We start from the raw sequence: 16,629 nt of genomic DNA, 5'->3' as shown, positions 1-16,629 counted from the left end.
CGCGGTGGCCGAGTTAGTCAGTGGTTTTTATTTTTGTTTGTGTTAAAAATTGCCTTGGTAGGTATACCTCTCTGTTATCCAGAATTTTTCATCAACCGGCACCATCCTGGTCCCATAGGTGCCGGATACGAAAGAGTTTACTGTACTTTTTAAATGTGATGAGTGTTTCTACCTCTACCACTCTTTCAGGCAGTGGGTTCCAGACCCCCACCACCCTTACTTTAAATCTATGCCCCCTGGTTATTGACCCCTCTGCTAGGGGAAATAGGCTCTTCCTATCCACTCTATCTAGACCCCTCATAATTTTGTACACCTCAATCAAGTCTCCCCTCAGCCTCCTCTGTTCCAGAGAAAACAATCCCAGCCTATCCAATCTTTCCTCATAGCTAAAATTCTCCAGTCCTGGCAACATCCTCGTAAATCTCCGCTGTACCCTCTCCGGTGCAATCACATCTTTCCTGTAATGTGGTGACCAGAACTGTACACAGTACTCTAGCTGTGGCCTAACTGGTGTTTTATACAGTTCAAGCATAACCTCCCTGCTCTTATATTCTACGCCTTGGCTAATAAAGAAAAATATCCCGCATGCCTTCTTAACCACCTTCTCTACCTGCCCTACTACCTTCAGGGATCTGTGGACATGCACTCCAAGGTCCCTCTGCTCTTCTACTCACCTTGTTAGCCCTCCCCAAATGCATTACCTCACACTTCTCCGGATTGAATTCCATTTGCCACTTTTCTGCCCACCTGACCAGTCCATTGATATCTTCCTGCAGTCTACAGCTTTCTTCCTCTCTATCACACACGGCCAATTTTTGTATCATCTGCAAACTTCTTAATCATACCCCCTACATTGAAGTCTAAATCATTGATGTACACCACAAAAAGCAAGGGACCTAGTACTGAGCCCTGCGGAACCCCACTGGAAACAGTTTTCCAGTCACAAAAATATCTGTCGACCATTACCCTTTGCTTCCTGCCACTGAGCCAATTTTGGATCCAACTTGCCACTTTCCCTTGGATCCCATGGGCTTTTACTTTTCTGACCAGTCTGCCATGTGGAACCTTATGAAAAACTTTGCTAAAATCCATGTAGACTACCCTCATCATCCCTCCTTGTTACCTCCTCAAAAAATTCAATCAAGTTAGTCAGACACAACCTTCCCTTAAATCCATGCTGACTGTCCTTGATTAATCCGTGCCTTTCTAAGTGATGATTAATACTGTCAGAATTTTTTCCAACAATTTGCCCACCACCGAGGTTATGCTGACTGGCCTGTAATTACTCGGTCTATCCCTTTCTCCCTTTTTAAACACGGCACAATGTTAGCAGTCCTCCGGCACCACACCTGCAGCCAGAGAGGATTGAAAAATGATGGCCAGAGCCTCCGCTATTTGCTCCCTTGCTTCTCTTAAAAGCCTGGGATACATTTCATCCGGGTCTGGTGATTTATCTACTTTCACAGATGCTAAGTCCCTTAATACTTCCTCTCTCACTATGTTTATCTCATCTAATATTTCACACTCCTCCTCCTTAACTACAATGTCTGCATCATCCCTCTCTTTTGTGAAGACAGATTCAAAGTATCCATTAAAAACCATACCCACGTCTTCCACCTCCACACACAAGCTTCCTTTTTGGTCTCTAATTGGCCCTTCTCTTTCTTTAGTTATCCTCTTGCTCTTTATGTATTTATAAAACATCTTTAGGTTTTCCTTGATTTTACTTGCCAATATTTTTTCATACTCTCTTGTGAACTTGCTCTCTGATGCTGCATACTTGAAGGCAGTGTAATGGCCCACGGATCCCAGGGGTGCAGCGTGTGCGGAAGCGTACCTGGGATCACGTGGGCCTGGTGCGCCATTTCAGTACACCGAAGGGAAAATGTCTACCTCCAATACTGGTAATGTTCTTTATATTGCATTTCACCCAATGTTATATCTTTATAGAATTATCTGCAATTGGATGTACTTTCAGAATAATTATAAGGAAGGACTAGGAGAATAAATAGTTCCAAAATAACCCTCCCTCTCTCTCTCTCTCTCTCTCTCTCACACACAGACACACCTAAAAAAAATTATTTGGGAATTAATTCTTAAATCTAATTTAGGAATTAGAGTTCTGATAAATCGTTCAAGCTCTGTGAAATTTCATACAAAATAACATGGACAGGGATACAACATAAATACAACAGAGCCCAAACAAAGAACTGAAAAATCTGTACATTAATCATTGGAGGTGTTTCGGACAGTTTTATAATTCATTACATCACATTCCGGAGCTAATAGAATGAGTAACTGTCTCTATCTAATCCCCTTATGCTGATGCAAATAGGCCCTGCGCCTGTTTGCATCAGCCCTAAAGTTTTCATATGTAATTGCTGGGCAGTTGGTGGGCAATTAGTCCAATTCTGCGGCAGCAATTGGGATTTCCAAGGCGGAGCAGATGATCTGTCAAGTCATAACTTGACACCGCAAGTTCGGGATTTAGCGCAAGCGCCTGTGGAAATCCCAAACTTGCGGTCCACTTCAAAGGCGGTATGATGGCATACTCTGAGAGTACGCCATCATACCCACCGCAAGTTCTGGCCCTATGGGGCGATTTTCTGATGTCAGAGGAGGCGGGTTTGGAGGCGGGAAAATCAGATTCAAAGAGGTCGGGTTCGGAACCCGCCTCCGCGGGATTTTGCCGGTGTCAGTTTTGGAGGTCGGGAAACGCTCCCGCCTCCAGCTGGCCATTGCGCTATTAAAGATCCTTAAATGCTCGTTAAGGGTCTCTCTAAGCCTATTTTGATAGGCCCTCGTGATTTTTCCAGCTTGTTGGCGTGATCCACGCACCTCCTAAACCATGCCAGGTAAACCTGGCGGATTGACTCGTGGGTGGCCTCGTCACAGCTGCAGGTCTAACAAGACATCGTTTATTGCAGCAAGGATTACCTGTAGGTGCCAGTCCTTGGCTTTAAAAGATCGCTGAGCACTTTTAGAAGGCCTTCCGAAGTCGGAGGTGCTGCAGCTTGACTCCATCAACTGTGGGATCTCCTTGGAAGACCCTCTCCCCGCTTGCGATGAGCGCTTCCCCAAAGGAGGCATCTACAAGCAGCATGGGAACCATTCGTTTTCTTTCTGCATGGACCTCAGATGAGGAGGAGGAGAAGGATCTGGAGGAGGAGGAGGGGGAGGTCAGAGCGCCGGTGTATCGACCAGCAGCAGCAGCATGCGAGCACATGGCAGCCCGGGATGCAAGGGATGAACTTATCATGGCCAGATTTGCATAGGTTGCCCAAGTTGGCACATGTCCTTTGCTCCATCCTAGGACATCATTGACAATGGACATGACTCTCTGCCCCCCTTTCACTCAGGCCACCAACCTGACCACGCAAGTGTGGCAGTGCCCGCAATGTGGAGCTGCCTAAGGCGAAAGAACAGATGGCATTGCGCCAACATTTTGGCTTCAAATCATTTTAATGCTTTCCAACAGGGATGGCATTTCATCAATACACAGAAACAGTCTCCCAATCTGCACACAGATCTGGAGGTTATATCCCTTGCCAGCTATACCCACACAGCCTTGGTTTCTTTGGCAGGCCTCTTCCTCCGAGATGAGTGGAAGAGCACCTCCATGCTAGCTGTCACCCCCCTCCAGCAACATTTGCAGTGCCTCATCCGAGAGCCTCGGTTAGGCCCTTGCCTTGGAATTGGACATAGTGGTTTCTCAGAAGATGTTGGAGGTGGTGCAGGAGATGCAGAAATGCTGTGGAATGAGCCAAGGGAGCAAGAAGCCATAAAATCAGACTGGAAAAGTGCTGTCAACAGAGGTGAGTTTCAGTCCCAAAACACTAATTGAGCAAGGGCATCCCACACCTCTGAAATCAAGTGGCCAATCATGGGAAAATCGCAAATTTTTGAAACCTATTAGTGGAGGAGGGTTTCAAACCCACCCAAACTGAAACCCACCTCCATCTCGCCTCCAGTGGGAAAATCGCCCCCTTAGTGTCATAGTTTTGCTGTCTTTACCCCGAGGTTTGGAATCACTATATGGAACTATACTATCACAGTGCTGCGTATCAACAGTATGAATCCCATTGTACTATTAAAGGAGAAAGATTCTCCCATCTATTATCTAAACAAAAATTAAAATAGTATTAAACCCATAGCAGCTCCGCTCACTTACATTCAAGATGATGCTACAGACTAGTGTGAATGTCAAACTAATTCTGGCCTTAGCAACTGCCTGATCAATTCAGATCAGTCCATTGCACAGATTTCTATAAATAAATTGAATCAGTTGGGATACGCATGGGCTGCCCTTTAAGCCAGTGTTATCATAGCAGATCTGTCTCTGAGTGGAGACCCAAAATGGTGGTTATTCAGGGAGGGAAAGTTACAGTAGTAGAAGATAAGCCCTTCAAAAATACATGTTAAGAAATATACGTACTGAAATTATTTACTCTAAGCGTTCCTTCTTTTTCAAACTGTTCTCTCTGTTGAAATTAACCTAAATTAAATGTAGGAAATGTTGGTGCTTTTCCCCCCCAGATCAGTTAGAAGTGGATTTGAAGATAGAAAATTTATTACCCAAGGATCTTATAGTATATTTATTTTACCACTTGTATGCAAAAATTGGATTATGCAATGTTTAACTTAAACTGTATTTTTTGTGTTGTGATAGAAATTTGAGAGTTTATACAGGGAAGGTGTAGGTGTTATTCCATCCATGCTGTAACTCTACTTAATTTTTTAAGCTAAGTTTAACACGTTTAAACATTGTATATCACGCATGAATGGAATTCTGCCCCACTATAAACTGCATTCTAAATCGTGATTTCCTGAAACAGGAAATTTGTTTTTCAGTACCAGTGGAAGTAAGTCTAACTACTGGAGCCAGCAAAATTGAATTTTGTTTAGGCATACTATAAGCTATTCATCACATTCTAGGACTATTTCATTCTGATTCTATTAGAGATCATTTTTACATTTAGTTTTCCTGTTTTTCAGGAGACATTTTTGCTCAAAAGAAATATTTATTATTTCCAAGTATTGAAAATAAACATGATAGTAAATACTACTCAATTATTTCTACTGCTGAATAAAATCGATTACAGACTGCAGTACTGAAGACTTAGCTTCAATTACATCAACTTAGCATGGATTTATGCTATATTCTTTGCAATAAAAGTTTTTGCCCCAGTTTGCTCCTAACCCGAAGGCACTGAATTATGCTGCAGAATGGTTCCACAGGTGCTAGCAGCTCTTCAATAGTTTGAACAAGTGGCCATAATTAATATGCATGCCTAGATAGTGACTATTGGCAAGCTGTTTGACTGTGGCAGGCCTCACCGCTTGGGCCCAATTCTGTCTTTGTCGCCATGCAGCGTTCTAACTGGATGTCGCAGGATAGTGATCGGGAGAAAGAACCCTGGCTGGTTCTCAGCACCCAAAACATGGAGACACTGAGTCCAGTTGTAGTACTCCTCACATTTATTCAGCTGCAATCAGCTAACTCACAACACAACATGGGTGGAACCTGGGACATTCTTGGTTTGTATGGTTCAGCAATATGCATTGCTATGCATTTACCCACTGAGACATGGGGTGAACTACAAAAGTAGTTACTATTGACCAGTGAATGCAGTTATCTGGAAATGTGCACACTATATACATGCATATTACATAAAGAGATGTCTTCAATATGCAGTAATATTTGGGGCAATGTTGCTACCTGTGATGTTATCTGACTGCAGATCAGTGCTAACCTGGAGGAAGCACATCAATGGTTTAAGTCCAAGTTTGATAGTTTGCAAGCAGAACTGATAAAGACACGTGGAGTGGATTCATCAAAAGAACAATTGTGTGATGGAGAAAATTTAATCAAGACTGGCACAGAAGAACTATGCTCAAGGTCAAGACAAAAGGCAAAGGTTGGAGTCACCTTTTTAAGATATTTTTCCATAAGAATGTGTTAAGCTTTGGAGACATTGGAAAAAGCTACAATTTGTGCATAAGCATCAATTACATTTTCCAACAACAGGATGTGGACATCCTGCACAGTAAGAAGTATTAGACTAAGTTTTCCTCTTCATTATTTGTTAATAAACATGCTTCCCATAAACCTGGTCTAAGAACTGTTGAAATGTTTCATCAACATGACTACAGATTCACGTGACATCAAATAGAGACCACAGGATTATCAGTTGCCCAAGGATACCAACCACATAGTACCTGTTAATTATTCCCAGGTTATTGGTCAGTGTATAGAGTTTAGACCAAGTAATTTTAAAAAATGATACTTTTTACATGCAACATTTATAGTAACCAAAGCAAAAACAAGCTCATGAAGATCAATAGTTATTTACTGGAATATTCATTATTTTTTGGTAACAAATACTGAGAATAGTTGTTTTGTATTACAAGACTGGTCATAGAAGTTACAAAAAACAAATATGAAATTAAATCTCAATAAACCTGCTGTAATAATGTCACAGTGTTGATCCTTTTAATGTGAATGACCCCACTGATCAAGGACATATGAGGCACATTAACCTTCAGAATTCACACAAACAGTCCCTTGGCACAAAAAGATTAGCTAAATCCTTCTTGCATATTAAATGTTAACAGATGCAAGGCTGTTAAGAATGTAATTCAGCCTTTAATTTTGGAAAACCACCATAAACCATTCACTTTGATATCTTAATGATTATCCCTTCAATATGACTTGATTAAATTATTGCTTTGTGGTTATTTGTGAGTATCCATTCATCTTCTCTCATATATATGTGTGAGAGAAGATGAATGGATACTTGCAAATCGTAGAATCATGGAATGTTACAGCACAGAAGGAGGTTATTCGACCCATTGTGCCTGTGCCGGTTCTTTGAAAGAGCTATCCAAATAGTCCCACTCCCCTGCTCTTTCCCCTTAGCCCAGGAATTTATTTTAAACATAGAAACATAGAAGATAGGAGCAGGAGTAGGCCATTCGGCTCCTCGAGCCTGCTCCGCCATTCAATGCGATCATGGCTGATCAACTAAATTCAGTACCCTGTCCCTGCTTTCTCCCCATATCCCTTGATCCCTTTAGCCTTAAGAAATATATCCAACTCCTTCTTGAATATATTTAATGAATTGGCCTCTACTGCCTTCTGTGGTAGAGAATTCCACAGGTTCACCACTCTCTGGGTGAAGAAATTCCTCCTCATCTCTGTCCTAAATGGCTTACCCCTTATCCTTAGACTGTGATCCCTGGTTCTGGACTCCCCGACCATCGGGAACATCCTTCCTGCATCTAGTCTGTCTAGTCCTGTTAGAATTTTATAAGTTTCAATGAGATCCCCTCTCATTCTTCTAAACTCCAGCTAGTACAAGCCCAATCGACCCAATCTCTCCTCATACGTCATTCCTGCCATCCCAGGTATCAGCCTGGTGAATCTTCGCTGCACTCCTTCCATGGCAAGAACATCCTTCCTCAGATAAGGCGACCAAAACTGCACACAATACTCAAGATGTGGTCTCACCAAGGCCCTGTACAACTGCAGCAAGACATCCTTGTTCCTGTACTCAAACCCTCTCGCTATGAAGGCCAACATACCATTTGCCTTCTTAACCGCCTGCTGCACCTGCATGCTTACCTTCAGCGACTGGTGCACAAGAACGCCCACGTCTCATTGCACTTCCCCTTCTCCCAATCTATTGCCATTCAGATAATAATCTGCCGCCTTGTTTTTGACACCAAAGTGGATAACCTCGCATTTATCCACGTTATATTGCATCTGCCATGCTTCTGCCCAATCACCCAACCTGTCCAAATCATACTGGAGTTTCTCGGCATCCTCCTCACAGCACACACGCCCACCCAGCTTTGTGTCATCTGCAAACTTGGAGATATTACATCTAGTTCCCTCGTCCAGATCATTAATATATATTGTGAATAGCTGGGGTCCAAGGACCGATCCCTGCAGTACCCCACTAGTCACTGCCTGCCATTCGGAAAAAGAACCGTTTATTCCAACTCTTTGCTTTCTGTCTGCCAACCAGTTCTCTATCCAAGTCAATACCTTGCCCCCAATCCCATGTGCCTTAACTTTACACGCTAATCCCTTATGCGGGACCTTATTGAAAGCCTTTTGAAAGTCCAAATACACCACATCCACTGGTTCTCCCTTATCTATTTTACCAGCTACATCCTCAAAAAATTCCAGTAGATTAGTCAAGCACGATTTACCTTTTGTAAATCCATGTTGACTTTGTCCGATCCGGTCACTGTTTTCCAAGTGCTCTGCTATTACATCTTTTATAATGGACTCTAGCATTTTCCCCACTACCGATGTCAGGCTTTCCTTTTCAAGTGTTTATACAATTCCCTTTTGAAAGTTATTATTAAATCTGCTTCCACCACCCTTTCAGGCAGTGCATTCCAGATAACAACAACTTGCTGCATAATTTTTTTTTTTCCTTTAGTACTCCAGTTGGGGCCTAACCAGTGTTTTATAAAGGTTTAAGCATAACTTCCTTGCTTTTGTACTCTATGCCTCTATTTATAAAGCCAAGGATCCCGTATGCCTTTTTAACAGCCATCTCAATTTAGGAAGGAAGACTTGCATTTATGACCTCAAGATGCCCCAAAGCGTTTTGCAGCCAATGAAGTACTTTTGAAGTGTAGTCACTGTTGTGATGTAGGAAACGCTGCAGCCAATTTACACACAGCAAGGTCCCACAAACAGCAATGTGATAAAGACCAGATAATCAGTTTTTTTGGTGATGTTGGTTGAGGGATTATATTGGTCAGGACGGCGGGGAGAACACCCTTGCTCGTCTTCGAAATAGTTCCATGGGATCTTATACATACACCTGAGAGAGCAGAAGGGGCCATGGTTTAACATCTCATCTGAAAGACAGCACCTTCGACAGTGGAGCACTTTTTCATTACTGCTCTGGAATGTCAACCTGGATTTTGTGCTTAGGTCTCGGGTGGGATTTGAACCAATAGCCTTCTGACTTAGAGGCGAGAGTGCTACCAACTGAGCCACAGCTGACACCTACATGATAAATGTCACTTCACACTTCTTTGCATTAAATTTCATCTGCCATGTGGCTACCCATTTTACCAGTCAGTCTGTGTCCTCCTGACGTCTGTTACTAACCTCCTCACTACATTTCCAAGCTTCGTGTCATCTGCAAACTTTGAAATTATGTCCTGTACACGCAAATCCAGGTCATTAATGTATATCAAAAAGAGCAGTGGTCTCAACACCAACCCCTGGAGGACACCACTACAAACTTCCATCCAGTCTGAAAAACAACTGTTCACACTGCCCTCTGCTTTCTGTCCCTTAACCAATTTTGTATCCATGCAGTTACTGCCCCTTCAATTCTGCTAACAAGTCTATTATGTGGTACTTTATCAAACATCTTCTGTGCTGGCTTTCATTTATTAATTCAGATTTTTCCAAGTACCAATTAATTTTGTCCTGGATTAATGTCTCTCAAGGATTCCCCACCACCATCATTAGGCTGACTGACCTGTAATTGCTGGGTTTATCCCTCTCCCATTTTTTGAACAGGGGTGTAACATTTTCAATCCTCCAGTCCTCTGGCACCACTCCTATATCTAACGAGGATTGGAAGATTGTGGCCAATTGTCCGCAATTTCCACCCTTACTTCCCTCAGGAACCTAGGATGCATTTCCATCTGGACTGGGTGACTTTTCTACTTTTAGCGCTGCCAACCTTTTCAGTACCTCTATTTATTTTTATCCTATCCAATTTCTCTACTGCCTCCTCCTTTACTGCTACATTGGCAGTATTCTCTTCTTTTGTGAAGACAGATGCAAGTACCGCAGCTATGCCCTCTGCCTCCGTAAGAAGATCTCCTTTTAGGTTCCTTTGACTACCCTTTTACTATTTATATGTTTATAAAAGACTTGGGTTACCTTTTATGTTACCCGCTAATCTGTTCTCAAACACACTCTTTGCCCCTCTTATTTCCTTTTTCAGTTCTCCCCTATACTTTTTATATTCAGCTTGGTTCTCTACTGAATTATGAACCCGACATTTATCATAAGGCTCCTTTTTCTTGTTTCATTTTAATCTCTATATCTTTAGTCATCCAGGGAGCTTCTAGCTATGGATTCCCTTCCATTCCCCCCCTTGGCAATGTGTCCAGTCTGTACCTGAACTATATCCTCTTTGAAGCCTTCCATTGGTCATTTACTTTATTACCTGTCAATCTTTGATTCCAATCCACATGGGCCAAATTCCTTTTCAACTCACTGAAATTAGCCCTCCTCCTGTTGAGTATTTTTACATTTGATTTTTCCTTGTCCTTTTCCATAACTAAACTATTGTCCCTGCTAAGGTGTGTGTGCAGTAACCTGGAAGGTCCCACGCAGGCCACTCACCGGCTTTTACATTGTAAATACCGCGCATGCGCAGAAATTTAAAAGGATCATGCATTCCAAGAAATGGGCCGTGCAGAAGAAAGCGCAGCTTACAGGGAACATTGCTCTAAACGTAGTGATATTGTGATAATTGTTTCCCAAATGTTCTCCCACTGAAAAATGCTCCACTTGCTCTGCTTCATTCCCCAAAACTAGATCCAGCATTCTTCCTCATTGGGATGGAAAGATACTGACACATTTCAGGAATTCCTCCCCCCCCCTTTTCCCAGTATATATTAGGATAATTGAAGTCCCCCATTATCGCTACTCTAAAGTTCTTACATCTTTCTGCAAATTTGCTCCTCTATCTCTTTCCCACTATTTGGTGGCCTACACTATATGCCCAGCAGCTTAGTAGCTCCTCTAAAGTTACATAATTCTAACCAAATAGATTCTGTCTTTGCACCCTCAAGTACATCATCCCTTTCTAGTGCTGTTGCAGTATCTTTGATCAATACTGCCACCCGCTCCTTTTTTTCCTTCCCTATCTTTCCTGAATAGATTGTAGCTGGGAATATGAAGGGCCCATTCCTCCCCTTGTTTGAGGTAGGTTTCCGTTATTACCACTATATCATAATCCCATGTGGCTACTTGTGCCTGCAGCTCACCAACCTTATTTACCACGCTCCGAGCATTTACTCTAAACCCATCTTAGTCTGCCTCACATTTCCTGCCATCTGATCCCTCCTGAACTATTCTTTATTCTAATGCTGTTTTTCTCTCCCAGTCCTCTGTGCACCTTGTATCTCCTCTCTAATGCTTAATCCTGGTGCCCCTCCCCCTGCCAAATTAGTTTAAACTCTTGTACAGGACCCTCCTGCCCCAGATCTGGTCCCGATGTCCCAAGAATCTGAAGTCCTCCATGCTGCACCATTTCTCCACCCACAAGTTAACCTGTCTTATCTTACTGCTCCTATACTCACTAGCACGTGGCACTGAGAGTAATCCAGAGATTACTACCTTTGTGGTCCTGTTCTTTAACTTCCTCCCTCACTCCTGAAACTGTGTCTGTAGGAGCTCAACCCTTTTCCTACCTACAACATTGGTTCCAACATGGACCACGTCTTCTGGCTGTTCCCCGCAAAATGTTCTGCACCCGTTCAGTGATGTCCTTTACGCTGGCAATGGGTCTCAGCTGTCCCATCATTTTACTTAAAAGTCTATCTACTTATGTTGTGTGTATATATATATTTGTTTTAGTTTAGTATCTCCTTATTCTTATGCATACCAGATTTTTATTTAATACAATTCAGATCTTTTTAATGTTGGTATCCTCTACTGAGTTAATTTAAATTTTATCCCCTTAGATCTAATTAATAACTCTGATTATTTATGTATTTACTGTTGCCCCTTGGTTTAAATTAACTAGCATCTCCTTCCCACTCTCACCAAATTCTCGTTGACACTTTGTTTAGCAAGTCACTCCATTTAGCAGATTCGCCCAGCTCTGTCTGCTCACAGCTCTGTGCTTTAGCAGATATCCCTCTAATATATATCATTTAGAATCACACTAGTTACAACTCGTCAGTCAAATGCCAGCTACAATAATTAACACCTAGTCCGAGATCTACTTACTGCAACAGAAAATGGAAAAACTCAGCAGGCCAGGCAACATCCGTGGAGAGAAAATAGAGTCGACGTTTCGACTCTATTTTCTCTCCACGGATGTTGCCTGGCCTGCTGAGTTTTTCCAGCATTTTCTGTTGTTATTTCGGATTTCCAGCATCTGCAGTATTTTGCTATCTACTTACTGCATATTGACTGTTAACTGCCAGTGACTTTTAAAGTAAAGTTTTACAGTAAGAAAACTAGGTTCAATTTCAGTTTGATAACAGCACACTATCTGTACTACTCACACACTACTTACCAGTGAATTCCCACTTTTGCTAAATTCCTGTCGCTACTCTGTTTAGCAAGCCACTCCATTTAGCAGATTCACCAAGCTCTGTGCAAAGCAGTAATTTAATTAAGTTTTTTGCCCTGTATAACATTTTGGAAGGGGAACATTAAAATACAGTAACAATTTTAAAATAAAATCTTTTTGCTATAAAAATGCAATGGGATATTGGTGTACATTATTTCACTGTTTCTATTGTTACCAGAAATGTAGGATACTGTCTTAATGAGTATTGAAAAAATTCTGATGAAACTGCATCAGGTATAGCATAGGCTGGATGCAAATTAATGCTCCCTTTGCTCTGCCCCAACAATATGCCTTAACCCCGACCTCAAGAGAACAATAAATTTCCCACATCTGGCATTTTTATGTATTCTCTTTGTGAGATTGTCAATTTGTACCAAATGATGATGGTCACTTAGAACTGAGTTGGAACAAACTAAATTAATTTTATGTGGTATCCGTACAGTTATAGAGACTTCCAGACCACTATTTGAGGCTAGACACAAACCTAAGTACCAGGTCTTAATCTAGTGTTAAGTAATCAGTATTCACTTCAAGTCCTATTATTACTTTCCTTTCCCCCACCTTTACAAAGGGTTAAACACAGAGAAACTCAATATATTGGTGTCTTTTTCACAGTTGTTGACACAAGAGGGATACGATGCATGTGATCTGTTTGTATAAATTGCATTGAGACAACACTTGTGCTCTGCATTTTAATAGAAGATTTTCTTTTAAAATAATATATTTCAATCTCTTCCTTCCAAAATGTTGTACAGGACAAGAAACGATGTGTACCTCTGTTCACGTTATCTCCTTTCCCCCAGGTTAAATATTTTACAAAGAGTAAAACCTGAAAATTCTTAATTATTAATGCATTCATCTCTGGCTAAATGTTTAGCATTACACTTCAAAAAGAAGAAACACTAGAACAGTTGCTGTATATGATTAGTAGTAAAATCAAGCCTCTTCTATTTTTACAAAGGACGTGAAGGTGACAACTGTTAAAATTCCTAGTCAATTCAGCCTCAGTCGTTGGGAAACTAAACAGGAACTGAAACTTCTCTCCAGGAAATATAAAGCTGATGTAACTAAGTGATCAAACAGATGAAGTGGCATAAATTTGAAGCCAATTGAAATTCAGACCCATCCCTTTAAAAATGATGAAATACAGCTGTGAGGATGAAAATCAAGCCATTAGATCTGTATTTTTTGGAGACGTAGTTGGATGAAGAAAGGTTGTAGGCAGCATGCCTGGGTCACTCAACGAAGGACATTCAGACCCTGTTGCACATTCATGAGTGTATTTTTTTCACACTTTCAAGATAAGACATTTTGAACCAGCTGCTCAGTTATGTTAAATTCACACAAGACTTGAAGTCATATCTTTTCTTTACTGGCTTCATTGTCCATGCAACTAGAAATTAAAATTGAAAGTTCCACACACAAGAACATTTACAAAAATCTTGGTAGTCACCACAGTCTCTTTCTTAGTGGAGAACCGCAAATGCTGGAAATCTGAAATAAAACTGAAAACACTGGAAATGCACAGCCGTCAGCCAAAATCTGAGTGAAAAGCAGGTTAACACTTCTGGTAGGACCCTTCATCAAAAGTGGCATGCAAAGAAGAAATCCCCTTTCTGAGGACTTCTCTAAACAAAGAGGGGAGAGTATCCAACTACTCTGACATAGCATGTTGATGGATCAGCATACTGCACTATATATCTCCATTTTTCATCAACTACGTTTTTCGAGTTTGCAAGTAAATTGACAGGAACTGGCCACATTGACACACGCTGGGGTAGATTTTCATCTTCATTGAACGTGAGATAATCTGGTAGAGCGAATCGTCCGCCTGTTTGAGAACCCGACCGATTGTCATTTCGTTGCAGAGTTAATTGTGACCATTTCTATCTTGTACTGCAACCAAAATGTGGTGAAACGCATTCAAATAGAAACTTCAATATTCTGCTGTCAGGTAAAATCGGCTTTTTCACAGTGACACTGCAAATGACCTTTTGTATCTCCAGTCACACGATGATTACAAAAACAACATTCTAGTGCGGATACTTTCTCCTTTAATACTGGTTAAACGTGATCCTTGGATGAGAAAAAATATATTAGTTGCAAAACACTTGGTAGACCAGCTGCAGAGAAAAATGTTTGTTTATGAGCTCTGATATTGACATGGAACTTATTTTTTAACACTTGGATTACTGTTTTTTATGCCTGTGTAAATGATGGTATATAGGTGATGAACATGTGCTACTTACAGATCAAAGATGAAAACGCAATGATGTTGATTGCCTTTAAAAATGCAAAGAATTAACTTTCATTAAAATGAGTTCTGGAAGGGCTATTGTGCAATTTTAAGGCATCCAGTAAATATTTAAAATTCTTAAGTATTTAAGTAACCAAAGGTGTTTTTGTATTGTTGTTTAAATAAATTAAATAAGGAGGAAACCTGTCAAAGTCCATAATAAAAATGTCATGTACACCACCTTCAAGAGGGTTATGTTTACCAGTCGCAATGTTTTGAAGATGCAGTAGCAGTGAATAATATATTTGTTAATATTTATATTGAAAAAAAGTCAATTTCCAATGCCTTCATTGTATAACTATTAATGAAGGAGTGAAATTGGTCATAAGACAGAACTGGAAACGAATCAATTTGATTCACCATTAACTTATTCTTAATTCTATGTTCTATAATCATCCAGTCTCGAATGATGGATTTCCACAGGTATATAGGAATACAGAAGAAGCGTATCATTATTGGATGAAGTTTATAAAATTATAACTGAAATGTCTTTTCAGCCCATCAAATTGAATGTCTGTACCTTTCTGAATTAAAGATACAAAAGACTCATGTGCCAACCATCTTGATTACAGTAACCTTAGCTTAAGCTGATTTATTTAACTACTTAATACTAGTAAAAAGGAAAGTGTGTTTACATTTCAATGATTATTGCAATTAGCTGTATTTTTTATTTAAATAGGGTTAAATTATTAGATTAGTAAAAAAAGAAATGTAACCCCTTCACGGTTCTCTAGATATATGTGAGATGTGGTCTCTGTTGTAGACAGTATTCTATAGTCCAGTAAGGAGATCACTACTACAATGGCTTAATTCTAATTATCTTACTTTATAGTTTTAACGTCAGACAGTATAAGAAGATTACGGGTCAATGACCTAAATTAGACATTTGCATACATTGGAATGAATCTAGACATAATAAACATACATTCTCCATTTATATGGATTCAAAGGAGAATCTGTCCGTGTCCAAATTCGAGTGCACTCTTTCGTTGGCGCGCTTAAGTTGGAGCTCATGGTATGTATAATGTCTGCAAGACTTACGACTCCGAACCCCTTCGTTGAATTCTCTTCACGATCACTGAATCCCACTTTGAGTTCTGGATGCAGAGCTACTAATACGAAGGGCGGCGGCCAAGTTTGGAAGCCCGGGACGGGATGCGGCAGCCATTTGCCTCCTGAGCCCTCTTTTCAGAGCTCCTGCCCTCTTTTTCTTCCAGTCGCTCGCGTTTCCCGCTCGAAAAACCCGACTCCACCCCTTCCTCCTGGGGTTTCTGCCTGGAGACTGCGCAGCCTCACTGTCTGCAACAGTTGATACTGGTGCAGAATTATGGAAAGTCTGCTCTTAGTCACATTGTGTCCTTAAAAGTTCTTGCCGTACCTTCACATGGGCAACTTTAACCCAGGGATTTATAACAATGATAATACAGTGTCTAAGTTAAAGATTGATAACCATACTTAGCGTACATAACATTAAGTTTTACATTTTCCTGGAATGTCGATGGCCCTGCCCCCACTCCACCATTGAAACTACACCAGAGTGCAGCAGAAACCCCATTTACACATGTAAAAGTGTTTTTGTTACACTTCCAGTTAAGTTATGGAAACAGAGCGAGAGTATGCCACTATATCTTGGGCCTTTGTCACCTCCAGACTCGATTACTCCAGTACTCTCGTGGCTGGCCTTCCATCTTCCATAAAGTTCAGCTTATGCTCTGCTGCTCATCTCCTATCCTGTATCAAGTCCTGCTCGTTTATCATCCCTGTTCTCGCTGATCTACATTGACCTCAAATGCAAAAATTCTAATCCTTGTATTTAATTCCCTCCATGGCCCCATCCTTCCCTAACTATAAACTCCTTTAGTCCTACAACTCCCAGATCCTCTGTTCTGCTGACTTCAGCCTATTGTGCAGCCCTTTACTGTTCGTTCCACCATGGCTTTCAGCCACCTAAGCCCCATTCTCTGGGATTTCCTCCTT

The 16,629-nt window shown here is 41.0% G+C and overlaps 1 protein-coding gene across 3 annotated transcripts in view; it reads left to right on the top strand.

The window, feature by feature from the left end:
- Positions 1 to 14,839, top strand: part of ccdc150 (coiled-coil domain containing 150) — a 133,096-nt gene extending 118,257 nt beyond the window's left edge. For all 3 annotated transcript variants that reach the window (XM_085990315.1, XM_085990314.1, XM_085990316.1), the window contains 2 exons: positions 5,742 to 5,918; positions 13,318 to 14,839. In XM_085990315.1, coding sequence (XP_085846441.1) covers positions 5,742 to 5,918; positions 13,318 to 13,431 — 291 coding nt within the window. In that variant the 3' untranslated portion in view covers positions 13,432 to 14,839. The remainder of the gene's footprint in view (positions 1 to 5,741; positions 5,919 to 13,317) is intronic.
- The last annotated feature ends 1,790 nt before the right edge of the window (positions 14,840 to 16,629 follow it).

The sequence above is a fragment of the Somniosus microcephalus genome, chromosome 6, assembly GCF_052327205.1.
Source record: "Somniosus microcephalus isolate GS21.2 chromosome 6, FLI_Smic_1.0, whole genome shotgun sequence".
NCBI classification, from domain to species: Eukaryota; Metazoa; Chordata; class Chondrichthyes; order Squaliformes; family Somniosidae; genus Somniosus; species Somniosus microcephalus.
Note: the sequence above shows the minus strand (reverse complement) of the source record. Positions and strands in the feature narration are given on the sequence as shown.